The sequence below is a fragment of the Glossina fuscipes genome, unplaced genomic scaffold (assembly GCF_014805625.2).
Source record: "Glossina fuscipes isolate IAEA_lab_2018 unplaced genomic scaffold, Yale_Gfus_2 1, whole genome shotgun sequence".
Classification (NCBI taxonomy): Eukaryota; Metazoa; Arthropoda; class Insecta; order Diptera; family Glossinidae; genus Glossina; species Glossina fuscipes.
This window is the reverse complement of record NW_023998415.1, coordinates 30,301,940-30,325,131: the sequence shown is the minus strand read 5'-3', so window position 1 is coordinate 30,325,131 and position 23,192 is coordinate 30,301,940. Positions and strand designations below refer to the sequence as shown.

The 23,192-nt window shown below is 35.0% G+C and overlaps 1 protein-coding gene and 2 non-coding genes across 4 annotated transcripts in view; 1 reads left to right on the top strand and 2 right to left on the bottom strand.

Annotated features, from left to right (window-relative positions):
• Positions 1-463: 463 nt before the first annotated feature.
• Positions 464-23,192, bottom strand: part of LOC119645206 (speract receptor) — a 43,479-nt gene continuing 20,750 nt past the window's right edge. The window contains exons 3-18 of one of the 2 annotated variants that reach the window (XM_038045223.1): positions 14,927-15,323; positions 14,622-14,860; positions 14,439-14,561; positions 14,142-14,328; positions 13,829-14,079; positions 7,369-7,440; positions 7,026-7,171; positions 6,818-6,965; positions 6,446-6,536; positions 5,678-5,874; positions 5,413-5,592; positions 5,247-5,351; positions 5,096-5,167; positions 4,852-5,026; positions 757-2,188; positions 464-702 (exon numbers count right to left, since the gene is read on the bottom strand). In XM_038045223.1, coding sequence (XP_037901151.1) covers positions 498-702; positions 757-2,188; positions 4,852-5,026; positions 5,096-5,167; positions 5,247-5,351; positions 5,413-5,592; positions 5,678-5,874; positions 6,446-6,536; positions 6,818-6,965; positions 7,026-7,171; positions 7,369-7,440; positions 13,829-14,079; positions 14,142-14,328; positions 14,439-14,561; positions 14,622-14,860; positions 14,927-15,122 — 3,819 coding nt within the window. In that variant the 5' untranslated portion in view covers positions 15,123-15,323 and the 3' untranslated portion in view covers positions 464-497. The remainder of the gene's footprint in view (positions 703-756; positions 2,189-4,851; positions 5,027-5,095; positions 5,168-5,246; positions 5,352-5,412; positions 5,593-5,677; positions 5,875-6,445; positions 6,537-6,817; positions 6,966-7,025; positions 7,172-7,368; positions 7,441-13,828; positions 14,080-14,141; positions 14,329-14,438; positions 14,562-14,621; positions 14,861-14,926; positions 15,324-23,192) is intronic. The other variant, XM_038045224.1, reaches the window with a different exon arrangement.
• Positions 2,258-2,339, bottom strand: Trnas-aga. Its single transcript has one exon. It is a non-coding gene; the product is annotated as a tRNA-Ser (tRNA).
• On the top strand, positions 9,479-9,560 carry Trnas-aga. The gene has a single exon. It is a non-coding gene; the product is annotated as a tRNA-Ser (tRNA).

Genomic DNA, 23,192 nt, shown 5'->3' with positions numbered 1-23,192 from the left:
GTAGTCCGAACAAATTCATTATTTTTATAATCAATTTTAACAATTTCTACCCATTCATGCAGAGGGAGTTCCAAACCGATCACTTGATAAGTCTGAAATTAATAAATTAATTAAAATTTTTCATGTATTCGCTTGAGAATGGTAAGACGGCAATACGTTCAAGCAATTAAAAAATCAAAGTTTCTATTTTTAACACTCGACCCTTTATTATTATTATTATTATTATTATTATATATATATATATATATATGTATGTAAAGTTAATATTTAATAAATAGTAAACATTTTCATTTCAAATACATTTAGAAACCGTAGACTAGAGAAATGTTTTTATTATGTTATTGTTGTTACACACATTTATAGCTATTATATCTACACAAACATTTAATTTAAGTGATATTTAATAATCCAAATGTAAAATTACATATATATAGTATTTTTTTATTATCAATTTTTTGTTAAATATTTTCAGCTTATTTCGAAATTGTTTTCATAATTCAAGTGTCGCTTAAATTAAGCAAGAGTGGCGTATTGGCAGTCGGATACGATGATGGACGTCTTTGGCGTTTACAGTTATTGATGTCTTCCCAATTGTGGCAAGACAAATTCGATTCTTCATAACGGGAGTAAGTCGAAGAGGCTGAAGATCGTCTTATAGCGTTGTTATAAGTATCGGTTATCACTTCCAGCAAGGCTTCATCACTAAAATTATCTCGATTACGTAATTTTTACAAAATTTATCCTTTTAAAACTAACCTGTGATAGCGATGATGTTCCAGCAAATTTCCAGCAGCAAATCGTAATTTCTTTGGTGATTCTAGACTCGATGATCTGGTCATAGAATTACGTGGTAAACTTTTATTTTTCAAAGAAGACCGTATACCTAAGTGATTAGCTACCGATAAATGTTGTTGCGCTAGTTGTTCACATCCCAATATTTTTTCTGGCTTCTCTCCTTCGTGCCTTGCATTTCCTTGATGGTTGTGTCGCTGCTGTTGTTGGTGTTGTTTTTCTTTCTCTTGTTTAATAGTACCTTGAACGTATTTGTTTAAGGCTTTTGAACCGCGTCGCTGCGACCTTTCGTAGGACCGTTTCTCACGTGCCTCGGCATCTTCACCCAATAGCCAATAAGTTCGTTGCTCACCTTTGCCTTTCATTGGTATAACACCACGTTCTTGATAATAGTAACCGCCCAATTTCTCTAGCAACTCTTTGCATTGTCGACTGCAGTGAATTTTTAAGGGCACTCCATTGGATTCCATGCGTGAGGCAGTGTTTACTGTATCACCGAATAAACAATATCGTGGCATTTTTAGACCTACCACGCCAGCGCACACTGGACCGGTATGGATACCAATGCGTAAAAGTAATTTATTGTCCGGACGATGCCTTATTTTAAATTCAGATACCGCATTTAGCAAATGGAGAGACATAGAAGCTATTTCGGCAGCATGTATATCATTATTACGTATTGGTAATCCCGAGACGACCATATATGCATCGCCTATAGTCTCTACTTTATAAACATCATAGTGCCCGATAATAGAATCAAAGCACGTATACAAATCATTAAGGAAATCTACCACTTGTAGCGGAGTGCTTTCCGCTGACATGGCAGTAAATCCCACAATATCACTAAAGTATATTGAAACCTGTTCATAGCTTTCGGGATCAACTTTATGTCCCTTTTTGAGTTGCTCTGCCACCGGTCGGGGCAACATTTCCAATAGCAAAGCTTCAGTCTTCTTTTTCTCTTCTTGCAATTGATCGGTACGCTCGTCTACTAAAGCTTCCAAATTATTCGCATATTTTTCCATCATAGCCATCATATTATCGAAAATATTGGGTTTCATACCCTTGCGTAAGGGCCTCAGTTTGGCACGTATGATTTTAAAGTCCGGTCTCTCCTCTGGCCGTTCAGACCAACACTCTTTTAAAATTTCACGTACACAATCAAAGGATGTTTCCAAAGGTTGCAATGAAGGCCGATACGGATACAAATTGTCCTGAACATGTAGCACTTTTTCTAAGCATTTCATGGGAGTTAAACCGGTTTCGCCAAAAGGACCATGTCGTACGTGAATTTCGTATAAAACAATACCAAATGAATAAGAATCGCCCTTTTGAGTGCCCATTACCAAGGAAGCGGGACCTTGGCGTAAGAGCTCGGGAGCACGGTATAAAAGTTCTAAAATGAAAGATTAACAAAAAAAAGAAAACACACGGGTGAGGTGTGATTGATTATCATCTTCTCAATCGCAGTCGGTAGGATTCGAACCTACGCTCCCAGAGGGAATCTGATTTCTAGTCAGACGCCTTAACCGCTCGGCCACGACTGCTACGTGTAACGTGATGTTGAAACTAAATAAGTAGTTTATCTCATTTTTTTTAAGAATAGTATAAAATTGCCAAAGTCTTTTGTTGATGATTAACGTATCCATGTGGAAAAATTCGTATATCTTTAAAAAAAACATTCTCTCTAACACGCTTCAAGTTATTTTTTAATGCAAGGCATTATAGAGGAAACTTCATAAACATTACTGCCTGTGACTATTATTGTTCTCTTGTGAAAATATTAATTTAAAAAAGAATTTGGGGTACGGGAATGATACCGTCAACTTGAGAAAAATATGATTAAAATTTTAACTAGAGCTTAGTTCTAAGGAGGAGCCTCAATTGTGAAATCCAATTTAAATTAAACATATGGGTCTTGTGGACATGGACAAACGCTTCGCAAATAAAATTCCTTCTGGAAGCGTCAGTTCGAATTCTACCAACTGACCAGAATTACTTTTCAGTCAACGGATTGAAAACCTAACAGTATTCACAAGGTAGCAGGCATTGCTGATGTAGAATTGAGTTAATATCGGTTTGTAGGTTACTGAAAATTTAACAATTCAAAATAGACGAATAGAACAGCACACGTGACTTGTCAACTGATTGCTGAACAGCTACTCTTACACATAAGATTAAACAAGTAACAAATTCAACTCACCAAGTTCTTTTATGTGATACCCATATCGCTGGTACTATTAATAAAAAAAAAAAGACTAATCGCGATGTCTATCGCATTCATTTTAAAATTAACCCATTTTTACGCAGATGATATATATCTTCGTTTAAGGAGTGTACAAAATAGTCTTAGACATCCAGTCTTGTTTGACTTATGATAAATAAGCATAAAACCTCAGACATGCACACACCCACAGACATGGCTAAACTCACTCAGAATTTAACGCTGATTAAGAATATATACGCTTTATAGCGTCTCTGAAACTTCCTTTTCGGAAAGAACAAAATGAGTATTCCCCCATGATGGGTGTAATAAAAAACCAAAATATAAAAAAATCTTTCTCTTACCATAAACTTTCCTCTCGAATCTACTAATCACAATTGTCTCGATATTATATAAAGAAATCAACCTGATCGATCTTAAATAAACAAAAGAATACTTTGTACAGTGCCTGTAACTGCTGACGATGAATTTAGTTCGTTTAGAATATAATGCTCATATTCGTGCATATGTTAAGCATGCGAATGCTCGCATCTTAAGTAAAAGTCGTAATGCGTGCACTGTGTGTTGTACTTCCACTGTATTTCGAAAAAGCACAAATACGTTACAACTCCACTAAAGACGGTGCACAGAGGAAACATCTTAGACGAAAGTGTTACGAAATATATTTCAGGAGGATCTTTGATCTCTTCATTCTAGTCGGCCACTCATTCAGTCAGATTACAGATACCGCACTGTCTCGGCATCTTTACACAAGCTTTACATGATAAACAAGTTTGAGTTCCGTTTAAACCCATAGTTGTTTTGCGGCGCAAATAACTTTAAAAGTACTTTGTTTTTTCATTCGTAGATCTAGTCTTTGCTCATTATATCTATGATGCCAATAACCCCGATTTTAGCATTCAAATGTGGTCGTGAAAGTCGAAACAATACGACTAGTTTCTTAGTTTAATTTTTATACCCAATCCTCGAAGGATGGGAGTGCAATATTTACAAAAGCCAGCAGAAAAGCTCCGAAATCCCATCCAGTACATATGTTCTTGATCGGCATTAAATTCTAAATCGATCCTCATAGGCCTGTCAATCTGTTTATCCGCTTGAATAACTGTACACGCTAAACATTTTCCAGCTCCACCTATTATATTCAATTTGGCCAAAAGATGTGTCTGACAAACTGAGAGCACCTCTACATTCAACAGCAAAAGAAAAGAAAAATTATTTTTTGACGAACTGAGCATAAACTACAACATGCCCCAACGAAAAGAACGTTCACATATACTCTATGGTGATCTGATAACATCTGTATAGAAATGGAAAAGTCTGCAATGTCTACCCAATATCGTAGTGTGGCATTTCCATTTCCATTTATGTTTTTTTTCTTTTTTTTTTTTCTTTCAAATTAAAGGTGGATGATGGGTAGGAAACATAGTCCGCTATACTCGCGTTTGTATACAACTCTCTTCGAATATCATTTGTTATTAAAACTCTCAAACTCGAATTTAAAATTTGACGTACAATGCTCTTAGTTAAAATCTATCGAATAAATTTGAAAATGCGCATGATCCGTCCAAAGTAGCGTTTACATTAGCCACAACATGAACAGTCTCGGAATAAAAGTTTAAAAGCTTTATTCATTTATAACATGACACCCTATGATTTATAACAGATGTCGAATCAATATTTCAAACGACTTCGATAGTCACACATCATCGGTTAAGGAGTCAATAATTGGGAGAAAAACACATTCAGGCGGCGCATATCCGAAAATCGTCTTAATTATCTTTTTCCCCATTTTTCCTTATTTTTTTAAATTTTTCCACTTATTCGCTTTCACTTACTTATAGACTTAACTGCTATACTTTGCAAATCGATAGAGTTGTCTTCGATGCCCTTTTTAAAATCGAATAAACCGAAATCGCTTAATTTCACCACCCAGCGCGAGTCAACCAAACAATTCGAAGTGCATAAAGAGCCATGGCAGCGTATAGGCGATTCGTGTAAATAAATCACACCCTTCGGTTAAAATGATTTTAAAATTTTTATCAATTATTGTATATGCGTTGCATTCATTTCTTAACTTACTCTTATAATGTCGGCTACCATTGACGCAATAAACATATTATCCAGCTTCACATCGTCATTTTCTAGTATGTCCTAGATAAACGGAATAAAATTGAATGAATATTTTCCATTCGACCATCAACCGGATGGTGTTGCTCTATATACTAATTACCTTTAAACTGCCTCTGGTACAATATTCGGTTATAATACATATATTGGGGGGCTCAGTACAGGCTCCAATAAAAGCGCAAATATTATCATGACGAGTATCGCGTAACTTTAAAAAATACAAAATATATATATATATGTGTGTATATATATTTATACATGTAAGTTACCAATTTAAGCTCCTTTTTCATTTCGCGCGTAATGTCGACACATTTTTTACGCACTTTTTTTATCGCGTACAATTGGCCCTTATATAAACCAATCGGTGTAAAAATAGTGGTATAACGAAAATCTGCATCGGGATTAGAACTTAAACTAACTTGACTGGTACGTATTAAGGGATGAGTGGACTATAATTAATCGCAAATAATCATAAATCACAATCGTTACAAGTCATGTCATATTCCAAAAAAAAAAAAAACAAAAAATCCTCACTCTTGTTTGCTTTTGTGCATTATTCGCTTCCTTTTCCTTTTCGTTTTCATGCATTTGTACATCGCGAAAGTCAATTTTCCACAAGAGGCTATCAAGCTCTTGTTCGTAACGCCAATTACGATATAATACCAATGATACTATTCCTAATATTAGGAGAGCGCCACCGGCAATACCTGCAGATATTTCGCCAGTGTAACCTGCAAAATTCACACAATTATTATACGATATATTAGAAAAGAAGCGAGAATAAATATTTGACATAAACCGAATATTTACAATACCCATCAGTAGTTTGCATTAAAACAGGAACCCTTCCCAATAAATGCAGTAAAACTGACATTAGCTATGTAGAGGTAAGATAGAGCAAAAAAAAACTATTTGCGTACGATAAAAAGTATGCGAGTATACGATTTTACAAATATCTGTCGTTGTATAACCCAAATATTTAACTAGAAATCACATTTTATTAAGCTTAAGCTGATTTTATAACAAATTGCATTGTTTTTCTCAATCGATTGAAGAAATTTTTAAACTTAAAAAACAATATATATACGGTATATATATATATATATATATATATATATTATGTATTGCTGTGATTTCAATAGAGAGACAGATCGATATAGAAATTCATTTAAATGATTTCCTTAACCTAGGGTAAACGAACATTCATATAACTTTTCGTCGACTTGAAAGAGTTGCATAAACGTATGATAAACTTAATATAACTTTTGTGGTTTATATAATTGCAAATAAAACTGCGCTTACTAATGCATTTCTCGCCGGTAAATCCACATTTTGGTTCGGCTTCAGGGCGACCCGCACCTGCCCAAGCTATTTTCCCGTATAATTTGAGATCCTGCATTTAATGAGATAGAAAAAAATAATTCTATTATATATCTTCTTACACACACACACGCATTATCTATTTTACAAACAATAGCTCAGATATAACTACCAGAGCTCACCTGATAACGAATCTTGGTTTCAAAGGAATAGAGGAAAGTTTTTAATTGAAAAAAAAAAAAAAAAAAAAAAAAAAAAAAAATACAAGAGAATGTAAAAATTACTTAAACGCATTTACTTTATAATGGTCTGTTTATATATACATATTACATAGTTTATTTGTTTGCTACTTACTGGCAATTTATCACTGCATGTTTGTCTAAATGTACCCACTGGCACAAGACCAGGAACTGTTTTATTTCTACGATTACGTGCTAAGCCACGAGCTAATACTGTATAATTACCAGCTGCGTCTCCATTCTCATCAATATACACATGATAACTATGTATAAACGTAGGGAAGGAGAAAAGATTTTTCAAAAATAATTCATGCGCCACTTACCCCATAGCACTTAAATATTTGACGCCTTTGATAGCCTCAATTATGGCGGTGCCATTCCTAGCATCACCACCTGCTTTAAGTACCTTTATCAAGGCATCGGCATACAAATGAACGGCATCATATAAATATGCTGCTTCGGCGCTTATCTGCGAGCGAAGAAGATACCATTTTAATAGAACATGAAAAGGATGTGGTAAAGCAATAAACCAAATAAGAATGTTATACAAGAGCAGGTGTATTACGAGGGAAGCAATACGATGAAGTAAATGTAAATTGCCGAATAATAAAATTTGATGATCCGCAAGAACATTCTTATTTACTTTTAAATGAATTGTTTACAAACCTTTTTGGTGCCTCCAAAAAATCCCAGCGGATTGGGAAAATTGAACGGTGGTTGTTCCATATATTTGTTAACCTTTAAGCAAAATTTCGAAAATAAAAATTATGACGTATAAATTAACTTAAATGAAATATGTGAACAAAGCAACAACCAAAATATTTCCTGTATACGAAAATCACAGACACACAGTATGTGTTAAAATGAATGAATATAAAAACTGCCTAATATTTATTAAAAGCGAAATACCCACAATGTAGGGAAAGCAATGAGAACAATTTGTAAGTTTTATTGAACGCCAATTATGCAGCTCGCAATTAAGGAAAATTTCCTGCTAATAAATAAAAGTGAAAGTCTAGCCCTATAAGAGTTTTAACAGAACTATAAGAACTATAAGAAGAAATTTTATTATATCCGTAGGGATGTGCTCGTGCGCTCAGTATAGTGAAGTGGGACGAAACAATAATGATATCACGACATGACAACGATAAGATAGCAGATCTTTTAGCAAAGACAAAAATGTGGACTAAGCACAGTGACTTAACCTCACACCTGTGAATTTTTATTTACCTATATATTACATATTACATATAATATATATGCATATTTACAAATGTGTATATATGGATATGATTGGGATATATATATATATATATATATATATATGTATAAACATATATAAAAATTCACCGACCTTTGCCCACCGTCCGTAGTGCCCACATATGTAATATATAAAATTAATCATGAAAATCTTCCAAGCGTTTAAGGCATTCTAGAGCTATCCGAAAAACGTAGTTGCTTTGCGACATTCCGAATCCACCGACATCGAAACGTCGCACATATACGAGTCACTGTATACGTAAAACACTAAATTTAGCCCACCTCGTCCCTTTTCTACTTGTCCCACTTGCTTTCCTCTTGATTTTTTTTTTGTTTAATTTTCTAATATTTCGGAAAGCCTCTTAATTCACTAACAAAAAAAAAAATACATAAAAAAAATATATTATTTAAAATATGCCTTCAACTCTTGCAAAGTCAATAATTGCTCCTCATCCACGTCATGGCTCATCAGCAGCAGTACGTGACCATAAATGAACCGAAGGACGATCCAAATTCGATTCCCGTTAAGATAGATCACAAATTGTACTTTACTGCGCATGTGCGATGTTTATAATGAAATCCTAGTTAGAAATTATTGTCACCTTTGATGAGCACCTTTGAAAACTCCAATAATTCGTGTGCGTTCTTCCGAGCAGAATATTTCACGGCAAGAATGACTATACTATTTTGAAGATATCTGTTTGCGTTCTGTCGTTCGTCCGTGTTTTCAAGTTCTAATTAAATTAATTAAACTTTTCCTAGAAGAAGCGCTGAATCTGAAATTTTTGTCCCTTAGCTTCCTCGACTCTTGTTCGAAAATTAGAAAAATCAATCCTTACTTCTAAAGATGATTATTAAAGTGCTGAGGATTTTTCAGGTTCAAATTTATAAATTTGAAATGCAGTTATATCTCTGAAATTCGCCTGAGTGGCCGAATAGGCCCAATGCTCTCGACTAACAAATCAAGCGTCGTGCGTCCAAATCTCCAGTGCGGTATAATCTACAATAAAACCGGCACCCTTAGATGTACTCTGGCTAAAATATTAATAACAATATTTCTATGAAATTTGTTATAATTAATTTCGTATCTTCTGGATGCGTAATCTGGAATGGCTTTAATTCTTTGAAATTTTTTATAACGCGGCTTGTACATAGCGTTCACGCAATAGTTCTACATGCACTACATGGTAATGAGTAACAATGACTTAGTATTTTTGTGCTGAAATGGTAATACAATGTTTAGTTTTCCCTGTCCATATGTAAGTTTTCTACAATTTTTTCATTTTTATAGTCCTAGTGAGTCCTAGTGAGGCTAATTTTTAACTTAGCAAAGACACAAAGCAATTTCTAGCACAGACAGAAATCTCAAAAAAAAAGAGTTATTTGATGGCGTTCACTCCGATAAAAACTTCGATTTAGATTTAATAATAGATTTAATAAAACGATTTTACAATTTTTCACTATTTTTATAAAATTTACTACATCAGCTGTTAACTTTGCACCCGTATGATGCGTAGCAGTCGTGGCCGAGCGGTTAAGGCGTCTGACTAGAAATCAGATTCCCTCTGGGAGCGTAGGTTCGAATCCTACCGGCTGCGTCGTAAGAGCATACAATGCCAGCTTTTTTTTTTCTTAAGCTTTCATTTCACAATATTTATGCCTCGTTCCCAAACTTTTATGCCAAGACCCCTCTTATGTGGTAATTCCCGCTCAATAGAGCAATTCTTATTCAGTTCGTATTGTTTCATATAAAATTCACGTGGAGCATGAAATGCTGATACATGTTTATTGGCACAGTAGTAATAACGAATAATTATTTCATCTATCTACACACAACTTTTATAGCCTACTTTACGTTCAATTTTCTTTACCAATACCTCACTAAATTGAATTAATAATTCCAGGCATATCTGGTCTGGTTGTTTCTGTTACTATGCGATTGATAGGTCTGAGTGCAAGTTTATTACCTTGCAGTAAAGTCTTCGCCAGACAAAATTCTCTTTTCTTGCAAAAGCTGGTTTCCTCTCATCAAAGCCAGAGTACAGGTTTCCAATTCTGAGTTCTTGTCATTGTGACCTTCAGCTGATAGTTGACAATTATCCAAATCATTGATTCTCGAATGTATGACAACATGTTGATAATGTTTCCTAAGTGCATTCAATTGATCATAACCGTTACGTGTTTGTTGCAACTTCAATGTTTGTTTTTCGTTTCTCAAGGTTTGCATTCTTCCATCCATTGTACAAAACGTTTTATTACCGCGTAAGATAGAAATATAAAAATTTTTTAATTTCTCTTATAAATAAATGAAACGTTCTTCATTGTTTTTTTTCACCGATGTATTGAGAACATCGCAATCGATATCCTTGTCTTGAAATTCATATGTAACTACTCCGTAGTTATTTGATTTGCCTCTTAAAGCCCTGTTTAAACTCTCTTCTAAATAAGTAAAACGTTCTTCATATTTTTTTCTCACCGACGTATTGAGTACATCGTAATTGTTATCCTTCTTTCGAAATTTACATTTAGAAGCTTGGTGAGCTTCCTTTAATCCATACTCATTTAATTTGAGTCTTAAAGTCTTTGGTTCGTCTTCAGTGTTCACATAAGTCCATCCATACCTTTACACTAAATCGCTATTACGTGTCGACCTTCATATGCCGCCTATCTGCAGGCGTAATATCTATTTCTGGTGACTTGTTGCATGCCTCTTCGTTTGGATGGTGAGAATTGTCATCACTCTCACCATGATCATGGTTACATACTTTATCTCGATTCTCGATTAAACCACATTCTGAAGGTATTTTATAAAAGTTATCCCCATTCTCTGTAAATCTATTTAAAACTCTCTCTTCAATTAAATTTAACATCTCTCTTCATAAACATAATTTGTTTACTTGGCCAGCAAAAACAGATGTCTCTGAGAGTTTAACGTGGGTACACTACTGTGAAAGTTTAATTCCATGGTGCCCGATGGCACACGGTGTGTGACGCGCTCAAATTCCCCGAGATTGACAATCCCCGCAACATACGGTACCGAAATCGGCGCACTCGTTGCCGTGAGGAAGATTGGGTCCTCAAGTACCAGACGAGATACGTTATGGTCGCATCCCCTTTCTGGTGAGAACGAGACACTATCTAAAACTTCTGCCTTTCTGTCGGCAAGGCAACCGGTTGCGATGCGATTCCATATCGAGTGAAAGCACTTTTTGGCTAACCGGCCTGCAGAAACAGTAAGCTAGTGGACGTTCAGTACAATCAACGCGCACAACTTCTGTGTTTTTTGTATCCTATCTCCTTCTCTTCTGTTTTGGTACGCAAGTTATCGTTTTTCAATACTGTTGGACGATTTAAGTTGGGCTTTTCTATATACATCATATTTATTCTGGAGTAAAATCTCTCGTATTCTGATTGAAAAATAAATTGCAATATTGACTGCCTTCCGCCCAGAAATTCCTTGCACATTTGAGTCGATCAGCGAACACCTAGCTTTCTCCATAACAATTTGACATATCCTCGCTAATAACTCAATTTACTGTGGTGTATATGGTGCAATAACTTGGTGATGGACACCGCTTTCTACTATTAATTATATAAATAATCTTACAATTTCGAATTCGGTTATTCAGGGTCATTGTCAATTCTTAAAACTTTTATGATTTTATCTGTTTGATTTTGAAACAAGTCTTTTATTTCTGCAAACTTACTCACAACTTAGTTTTAACCTTTGATGGAACAGATGAGCGTTTTATGCGCATAATCATCTGTAAAATTTAGCATGTATCGTGACCTGCCAAAACAGTGAACCTAAACATACTAAAGTACTAATAATTGTTTAGCACGATTAACTATCACATTAGACGGTAGTCTTGCGAATTTTTCCTTCGGCCAAGTCACACATCTATCGTTTGTAACGTTGAACTTTACACTTTTCATAGCATCCGAAGCCGTTTCCTTAAGCACTTCATTGTTTGCACGCCCAGTACGCTTATGCCGTTAACTAAAATCACTAATAATGGTTATTGATGCTTACTTGCAAGTCCTTGGCTACATTATATTGGAACATGCCATTTGCCGTGGCTGCCAATAACAATTACATTTGCAGCTGGATTAAGAACCGTGCATTCCTTCCTCATGAATATGACCTTACGGCCTCTTTTTTCTATTTTCGAAGCTGACATCAAGTTGATGCATAGTGTTAGCGCGAACATTGAAGGTTACAGCTTTAGTTTTTACAATCAACGTCTATAGTTGCTTCAATAGTACCGACCATGTCTGCATGTATTGTTAAGCTATATGTCGTTATGAAATCGAGGTTCTTACGTTGAAGAACGAACGGAGATACGTGTGGATGCGCATGAGTCAAGGAAAAATTTGTTCCTCTTGACGTTCTTTGATCTGCACAAACCGATCATAGCTTTATCCATCTTTCCACTGAATTTCTTTTGACACTTGATTGCAATATGGCCTAATTTATGCACTTATAGCATTTCGACTTCTGGGATTTAAAGTTCGTCTGTTTGCTGCTTTTAAAGGCGCAAATGTCTAAAATGTCTGCTATATATGCCACTTACAATAGTTTCAATGGAATTGCATTGCCAATTATCTTTGTTCTTGAATTTTTAATTCCCATGGTCATCGATTTATAATCTTCTGTGAGTGCAGTCAACATGATCGAAACTAACTGTTCCTCGTCAAGCTTAAGCGCAGCACTTGTCAATTTATGTGCTTTAGCTTTACTGAACCATACTGAGCTTACTTTGCGTAAGGCTAACACGTCTTGCTAAACGTGTAGCCTTCCATCCACTTCCGTGGATCTTGCTTCCTCGCAGCTTTTGAAGAAAATCGTTATTTTTTTTTTTTTGTTTCTCATAAGCAGGCTCATAACCTGTTGGCATAGTAATAATAATAAATGTTTATTTGATATATATATATATATATACATATATCCGATAGTCAAAGTTAGGTGTCGATTTTATATACCAAAGGTGTTCGTGGCAAGCTACATGCTTATCGTCCTTCGTCACATCTTCAGACAGGATTTCATACGTGCCAAGCTGAGGTCCTTACGCAAGGGTATGAAACCCAATATTTTCAATAATATGATGGCTATGATGGAAAAATATGCGAATAATTTGGAAGATTTAGTAGACGAGCGTACCGATCAGTTGCAAGAAGAGTAAAAGAAGACTGAAGCCCTGCTATTGGAAATGTTGTCCAGACCAGTGGCAGAGCAACTCAAACTACGAAACTCTTTCAATACACTTTGATGATATTCCTAGGATTTAGAAGGAATGTACTATGTTTTCTGGTCCTTTACACACGCATACATTTATTCCCAAAAATTCGCTGTGATTATATTACTTAGGATATTTGTTGATAGTAAACAATCTGGAATTCTATTAAGAATTTCCTGTTTTTTTGCACACATTCTTCATTAGATTTACACATATTCGTTTGAGCGTTGCCTCGTTCCCAAATTCTAACAAGAAAGCCCTACTTGGCTGTGGCTAAATCTTACATGGGTCTACTGCTATTTTGTTTTAAAATAAGTAAGAGAGAGTAAGACAACATGTGAGGCAATATTGCATCTGTTGAGTAATGAGGAAAAGATTTAATTTTTCTGCTTTCGAAAATGAAGTTTTTTCTCATTTTTTGCCGTACTGTACGCGTCTCCTTTGCCCGTTTTGGCCCTTTTCCCATGTAAACCTAGTTGTAACCTTTTTTAATGTTTTTGTCAAATTTGCTTACCACAAACATTATACAGAAGGCACAACGGACAGACGGAAATCAATAGAAATTGCTGATCAAATGGAATTTTTTGTAACTAGAAGAAGTTTAAATATTATTTAAAGAAAACGCTTACCTCTTTAGCGAATTGGGCAAACGAGACCGGTGCCGAAGGATATATACCTAAATAGGATTGAAAGGCAATCTCTGCCAATTTATCTGATCTCTCCAACAGTAAGCCTCTTAAATATTTGTCAGGCGATGATGGATCGTATTGCTCGATATCAATACCTACGACAAAATAATCACCTCTGGCTAAGAGACCCTTACGTTGTAAACTCACCATTAAGCCCACATGTTCGTAATAATGGCCGAGGATAAGATAAACTGGAAACAACCAGCTTAGTAATGCTATTAGAGATGCAACGGAAATTAACAAGTTTACTTACTTCTGGTATTAGTGTAAGTATACTCAACTAATTCATCAAAGGGATTAACCTTAAAGCCGTGATGATAAATTGCTTGCCAAGTTTTAACGTCGCGTATGACAATGCCTGCGCTGTTTAATATGGTTAAAATGGTGTCGGCTACCGGCTGATATAGACTGTCTGCATGATTCAGATATAGAAATGTTATCTAAAACGTATACGAAAACGCCAGTGGCAAGAAAAACAAATCACACAAAATAAAATAATAAATACGTAAGAGAAAGGCAATGATTGATAGTCGGAAATATTGTTCTGTACCTGTGTCCAGTTGAAAGCTAATAATAAGGACACCACAGACTTGGAGATTTGGGTATCTGGCGGACGAGTACGGGCGAAAGTAGGAAAATCTCTTTTATTAGAAGTGTCACGATGTGTGCAATACTTGAAAATTTGCAAAATTCTATATTTTGTCAATTTTTTCTCCTTTCTTTAAGGTCTTACATATGAAATCATAGGTAAATTAAATGCGGCAGCCATACGTCCCTCGTGTACACAAGTCTCTTGTGGTCCTATATAAGCCACCGCTTGCTCGGTCCATAGCGAAGCCGTCTGACGTATGCTGTTAACCTCATCACCATAAGTTTCGGCTACCAAAAAATCCAAAGAATGACCTAAATCTTTTAAAGGACCGCGATTAATTTCATTAACAGCCAAACTAATAGCTCCGGAAATTGTTATACCTAAGTAACATTAGGCAATAGCTTAGCAAAATGTGAAATTATTTAACCATTTTACCTAATATTTACCCGGTTTTTGATAATCCAAATTACCAGGACTTCTTTGTGAACCAGTTAAATAGCCCAAGGTAAAGACTTCTGCTTGTATCAGCGAGGTAAAATAGGTGAAAATTATTATTAAAAAAGCAATCAATACAAATGTTTTGACGGGCAGTAATAACGATGACAATAAATGCAACGCTGTATAGCGTAACAAACCCCTCATTACGTGTCGCACCGGCTAAGATAAGAAGGAAACCACCTTTCTTTAACAGCGCGATCTAAAATACTTTTATTTTTCTACTTCTTCTGTAAATCCTTATAGGACATTTTTCAGTTGTGTAAGGAATTTATCTCAATTTTTTGCGTTTCATATTTTCTCTTTTTCCTTTCTTTTTACAATTCTTTCAAATAGTTGTACGTTTTACTGAAAAGAAAAAAAGATATCTATACAAAACAAGTAAGACTATAATTTTCGTTTGCAACCGAATCTTTTGCACCCATCACCGTTATCCTAAAATAAACAAAAAAAGTAAAAAATTAAGTTTTCGTGCTCTGTAATTATGAAGGAACCGTAACTGATTTTTTCTATTTTTTCAAAATTAAACTTTTTGTCCCATAGACATTTGGGCGTTGTAGGCTTGTCCTTCGAAGAGTTTAAGCCACTTACGAATTTCTTTGCAAACTTGTAGGCGATGTCTCCATTTTCGCTAACGCAAGAAAGTTTACCACAATTACTACACAGTAGCGCAAACAGACAGATGGACAGACCTGGACAAATATTTGCATATATTATGGGATTTTTGAAGCTTGTTACTGCACCTTATAAAGCTATTGAACAAACAAATTAAATTTTGATACACTATAATATTGGCTAGACGTGATCAACTTTTCCCCGTTTTTATACAAGTACTACAGCATCGCCCACAGAATATACGTTGAAATTTTTAAACCTTTATCTGCTACGGTTTATGAGTAAAGAGCAAACACCAATTTTTTATTTCTTTTCAAAAATAGAGATGTTCTCAGTTTACGTGGAGTTGTCGGCGTGTCTTTCGAACAATCTGACCCATTTTTAACAGCATCCTGAGTGCAAGAACTTTCAATGTTCATATCAAATTTGAAGTCGATGATAGCTTTATTTTTTGCGTCCAGGAGAATGTTTAAAACAGACATTACACGGACGGACAGACGGACAGACGGACATGCTCAAATCGATTAAGAATTTGATGCTGATCAAGGATATATATGAACTTTGATGCTTTCTTTTGGATGTTGCAAACATTTCGACACAATGACTATACCCTTCCTTCAGCGATAGGTATAAAAGGGATACATGCACGTATCAGGTGTTCAGATTAATTCTTATACAGAATGACGTCACATAACACTCTAAGCTATTCTGTTAAAATGTAAGTAACATAGTTTTCCAAAGCTGTGGATAACTGGATCTCTGTGGAGCGGCAAAAGGCACACCGGCCACGCTTAATTCTTACGACAATGCTGTTGCATCGTGACAGGGAATAAGCGACGGGATGCTCATATAATATATGACAATAAAGCTTAATATTCTGCTCATAGTTAAATGTACGGCATCCTTTTGTTGGGCTTCAGATGGGGAGAGCGTATTATAAATAGCTTCTAGCAAACAGGACAATCACTAGAAAACACAATTTATGCAATTAAGCCGACAAACGGGTTCATTATGCCAAAAATCTTGGTATATATCTTAGTTGGTTAGGATAAAATCTTATAGAATCTTATGATAATTAACTAATAAATGTATCTGTACATGCTCCTCTCCTTCATTTTACGAAGAGGACAACTTGCTGGTCGTAATCTCTAACGGTTCATTCTCATACGAATTACTGCTCAACACAGTGGCTCTATATTATTCTGCACCGATAGCACTCGTATTTAAAGGCTCAACTTCCTTCTCTGCTATATATATATATATATATATGTCTAGATATAGACAATATATATTATACACATATTTAATATGAAAACACGAACACATATACGTTCATAAAGGGTGTGAAAATGGGCAAAATAGCACGCAAAAGAGCTTACAATAGGCCCATCTTTTATTATGCCGATTAATTTAGAATCATAATCTGAATTGATCTAAGCATGTCTGTCCGCCTTTCCGTCTGATGTCTGTCCATGTAAATTTGTCTTCAAGCTATAGGTCGCAATTTTTGATATGATGATCGATGAAATTTTGTAAAGTGAAGTGTTGTGACCCAAGGACGAACGCAATATAAAATGGTTCGGCTTGGTCTACTTTTTCACCCACTCCCTCTATAGCTCTATTCTGAAAACTTGTTATATGGAAAACAAATGCAATTTTTTAACAAACATTTTTAGGCAAAAGTGCGTAAGTAGTAGTATTTGCGCGTTGGTGTGAAAAGGGTTTGGATCGGCTGAGGCAATTTTTGAACACCCTCATATAACGAAAACTAAACTTCATACGCAAAAACAAATATAATTTTTAATGCTTCATGACGAAAATTATGTTAAAATAAGTAATTTAACACAAAAAAATGAACTGTGCCAAATTTGGACCATATCGGTCTATTTTGCAGATCCTACCCTAATGAACATTTTCACAAAATTGGTCCTTTGTAAAGCGGAATGGTTTAAGTTTTGTAGTAGTATCAATAGCAATTTCAGACAAAATAAGAATTGTGTGGGACAAGGTGATGCAGCGTCCGTCTTGCCTGACAATAATGTTCTTGCTTGTTTGAAAAAAAAAAAAAAACGAGTAAGAAAGTTATATTTGGCGGGGCCGAATCTCGCATACCCGCCAGTATGTTTTTTGCATTCTACTCTTCAAGTTCTTTTATTTGATATCCATATCGATAGTATTATTAAGCAAAAAGTAATCGCGGTGTCTACCATATTCATGTTAAAATTAACCTATTTTTGAACAGATAATATATCCTTTTTTAAGGAACAAGGTACAAAATAGTTGTAAACATTCGGTCTTGTTTGCCTTATGATAAATACGCATAAAATCTCAAACATACCGACACACAGACATGCCTAAACCTACTCAGAATTTCACGCTAATTAAGAATATATGGACTTTATAGCGTCTCTGAAGCTCCCTTTTGGGTTTCACATACATGATGGAAAAAAAGAACAAGAAGATGAGTATACCTTTGCCTTATGATGGTCGATATAAAAACGTAGTCAATATGTGTATAATATATGTATGTGTATTGTGTAATATGAAGGCTTACATGCACATACAAAATGATAAAATACTTTTTTCCCGACCGTATTTTTTCCATCTTTTCATCGATTTATTTATTGCTTACACATTGTCTGAGTTAGATAGAGCAATATGTCGCGTGTAAGAATAATAAGAAAGAGGGAAATAAAAGCGTTTCCTGTATAAATATATTTTGCTTTCAAAATAATTTCATTGTACAGTTTATTAACATTAATCTTATTGCGAGATTGATTGAATGTCGTTAAAATGAAATGATTTTCGTTACGGGTTTAAAATTTTTATACTACTCTGTCTACCAACGGCTTCAATATTTGACAATACCAATGCGTCCTATCTAAAGAGAGGGAGAGAGAATAGAATAGCATGACAACAATAGAATTTTCAAAATAACTTTAACTAACATCGTAACAGTTACGCAGCATCGTCACGATTTTTACGATTACTCAGCAACCAGCAAGAAAGTATAAATGTAATAGTAAAGTAAATACATTGGACTTACCTCGAATCTTCATTGTATTCATTCAATATTTCTTAATCAGCATCTTTATATTCTTAATCAGCATCAAATTCTTAATCGATTTGGGCATGTCCGTCTGTCCGTCTGCATAATGTCTGTTTTAAGCATTCTCCTGGACACAAAAAATAAAGCCATCATTGACTTCAAATTTGACACAAACATTGAAAGTTCTTGCACTCAGGGTGCTATTAAAAATGGGTCAGATTGGTCGAGAGATACGCCCATAGGTCCACGTAAACTGAGAACATCTCTGTTTTTGAAAGAAAATAAAAAATTGGTTCTTTACTCTTTTCTCATAATCTATAGAAGATAAAGGTTTAAAAATTTCAACGCATATTCTGGGGGCGATGCTGTACTACTTGTATAAAAACGAGGAAAAGTTGGCCACGCCTAGCCAATATTATAGTGTATTAAAATTTAATTTGTTTGTTCAATAGCTTTGTAAGGTGCGGTAACAAGCTTCAAAAAACTTACAAAGTATATGAATTCTTGGCCAGTTTCAAGTCGAAATGCACCTACACATATCCGCCTATTCGTCTGTCCGTCTATCTGCCTGCGCTACTGTGTAGTATTTGTTGTAAACATTCTCCCGTTAACGAAAATTAAGAGATCGCCCATAAATTTCCAAAAGAATTCGTAAGTGACCTAGACTTTTCAAGGGGTACACCTACCACGCCCAAACCACTTTGCGAGAAAAAGTTTTATTTTGAAAATAGAAAAAATCGGCTGCGTCCCCTTCCTATTACAAAGCACGAAACTTTAATTTTTTTTTAATTTTTTTCTTTTAATTTTTTTTTGTCTTTTTTTACAATAACGGTGATGGGTATAAAAGATTCGGTCACGACCAAATATAATTTCGTTAATTGTTAATGCAAGTTTACATCAAACGTATATGCGAAATATTTCACAGTAAAATTCACATCGAAATGTAGCGCCAAATATTCGAGATGATAACATATTCATGATATAACACGCATACTTAATAGAAAGGTACTAGAAATGATATATGATTTAAATATAATCGAAAAATAGCAAAGAAATAGGAAGCGAAAATATGAATTCATATATCAGCTGTAAAGTGAACTTGAGCGGAGTGTCAAAGAAGAAATTTTTCAGATATACATAACAATGTGTTTGAAGGATGTAGTGGATGAAAGAGCATGCGACCAGTGCAACAAATGGAAAGAATTATGTAAGAAATATGTTCCGTGCATATATGTATAACTTGCATACGGTCACAGACGTTTCAAAAATTTAATCTAACCTCTGCAATGCGTATAAAAATATTCTTCGTGCTACCTTACCATACCTCAACTTGAGAATTTTTAATTATACTTAAGCACAACGGATGCTTCCTTTGTAAATATACATCTATACATAAACATGAAACAAAAATAAACAAATGAAGAAGAAGCATCATTTTAGAATGCAATCTCGATGCTCATCAGGTAGAGCGAAATACATTTTAGATCAACAATCGCATTTCCACAATCCAAATATATAAAATTCTTGATAACTGCCTCCTGGCGATACTACTACGATGATATTGAAAGTACTGCAAATAACATTTAAATATATATCTCTGTGTATGTATCTTACTGGTTTCATCTGAATCATCTCTTCAATCTTCAAGTTATTTTATCTTGCAATCTTGTTACTTACTTCGATCTATTTTTCTACTCGATTTCTTAAAGTTGCAGATCTCCAGGATCTCAGTTTAATCAAGAAAAGGCCTATCAATGTCTAAGATTTGTGAATTTAATATTGGATATGAAATAACAGGCCTTATGTACTCATAGCGCTTGGGATGATGAGAAATCTTGGTTGGTCCTTAAACAAAGACTTAAACACTTCTCTTAAACGGCATGAAATGGATACGGAAAAGTTTTTACGAGCAAGACATTTTCATATGCTCCATAGAGCAACGGCGATGTAAGACGTCATTCCTACTAGAAACGATGGCACTCACAGGTAGGGGCGTGAAACCCGTGCAGTTTATACGCGTTGCCCAGCATTGTGACCAGCAGACACACCTAAACAGTTAGGGGCAAAGGCGGATTTGTTCTTTTTATTAATATTCTTTCGAGATGTAGACAGAGTGGCCTGCATTATTGCAAACAAATTTCAAAATATGTCTAATTTGCTTAGAATCATTTTAAGCTTTTTCAGGCGTCGCCTTCTCTCGAACATTATATGAACATTAGCTTTTCCTCTTTCTTTTTTATACCTATCACCGAAGGATGAGAGGTATATTGATTTTCTTAAAACGTGTGCAATGACCAGGAAGAAGCTTCGGCGACCCCATAATGTAGATATATATATATATATATATATTCTCGATCAGCGTCGAATTGTAAATCGATTTAAACATGTACCCGCGTGTCTGCCTATATAATGTCTAATGTAAACATTCTTCTCTATCGACGGCAAATTTGGCAGAAACATTGGAATTTCTTGCACTCGGAGCGGTATTAACAATGGGCTAAATAGGACACGCCGACAGCACTACGTAAACTGAGAGCACTTGTTTTGTTCATCGGAAATAGAAAATTGCTTTTTTGCTCTCTGCGCTCATAACAGGCAAATCTACAAAGCCTTGCATGTATACTCTACGGATGATACTGGAGTACATGTGCAAAAATGGGAAGAGTTGTTCACGCCAACCCAATATTATAATGTATGAGAACTTAACTTTCTTTGTAATACCTTCACAATACGCAGAAGCAAGCTTCACAAAATCCCAGAAAGTTTATAAATTCTTGGCCAATTTCAAATTTGGAATACAGTTAAACATATCCGTCTGCTCGTCTGTATGTCTGTCCGTCTACCTAACGGTGTGACATCTTTGATAACATTCTCTCGTTTGCGAAAATAAAGATATCGTCTAAGACATTTTGGAAGGATCTTGAAAGTGAGCTAAACTTTTTAAAGGACATGTCTACAATGTCCGCACGACTTTGCAAGAAACACTGAGAACAGCATTAGATTCCGTGGTTTTTGCTCGCTACTCATAAACTGCAACGGCATAAATTTACATAAAATAATTGTAGAAAAATAGAAAAATGCAGCCACGCCCACCAGCTATTATTAAGTATGCAAACTTATATTTTTTTCCTTTTTTTCAATTTTTATAGAATAACGGTAATGGATATAAAAGATTCAGTCGCAACCGAGTATAATTTTCTTACTTGTGTTTTTCAAATTTCATAAATTGTTGTTTTAAAATTTTAACTTAATATCGTCCATTTGATACGTAAAATGAGGATTTTGTTACAGTAAATTGAAAAACGGTATCATGACGAACACAACAATAGGAGATGTTTTTCCTTTTTAATGTTCTGCCATTTCTTTGCCCATTAGTTTCATTTAGTTCGACATACAATTCTCTCTCTCTATACTTTTGAGTTTGAGAGAATGTAGATTCACTTTTAAGGAACTGATAACATACATGCACAATATGTTCTGAAGTTTGCTCTTAAGAAGCAATATCACCTTGTGTGCGTCAAAATTAGTGTCATTTCTCTAACTTTATATAAAAAACAAGTAAGAAAATTCTGGACGGTCATAACCGAATCTCTTATACCCATCACCGTTATTCTAAAAAAAAGACAAAAAATGTAAAAGAACTAAATTTTTATGCTCTATAATATGGACGGGGTGCGGATGATTTTTTCTATTCTCAGAACAAAAGTTTTGTCCCATCGACATGTGAATGGTGTAGGTGGTTCTTGGAAAGGTGTGGTAGGTGTCCTTGGTAAAGTTTAACTCACTTCCAAATTTCTTCGCAAACTTGTCGGCGATTTGCCACAAATACCACACAGTTGCCGAGACAGGCAGATGAACAGACGAATAGACAGACAGGGGGCATGTTTAGGCGCATTTCAATTTGGAATCAGCCAAGAATTCATTTACTTTATGGGGTGTTTAGGGACTAAAAGTTTTCCAAGCGTACACCTACAACGCTCACACGCGTGATAGTGATAGCAGCCAAAGCAAAATCTCACTTTCTGTTTTCAATAGAGAATACGATGATGAGATCATGATTATAGTAATAGATAAGCAATATATCGACTTCAATAAACTGCAAATATATACATATATATATATATATATATGTATAATTTAGGGGATTCCGAATGCGTTACGAACATTGCTTATACATGCGCGAAGATATGACACGCTTTGAATAATCATTATCTGTTACAATTGCATGGTAACGCACATATGACGAACACATATTACGTGTACGTGCATGCAATAGGCTGAGTGAAGTGTGTATGGCACGTGAATAACTGCGAGAAATTATTACCAACGATATCTTCTGTGAATAGCAGTTTTTGCTTCACTTTTATCTCTGCGCCACATTTCTTATGCAAAAATTTATGAAATTTTTCAAATACTTTTGCAATACATGGAACTACATAGAGAAGAAGTTCGCCCTAAACTGTAGACGTTTTGTAATATCGAGCAACAACAATAATACAACTAACACTTGACTTTACTACGTTCGTCGTGTTCTGTTTGTTGCAGCTGGGATT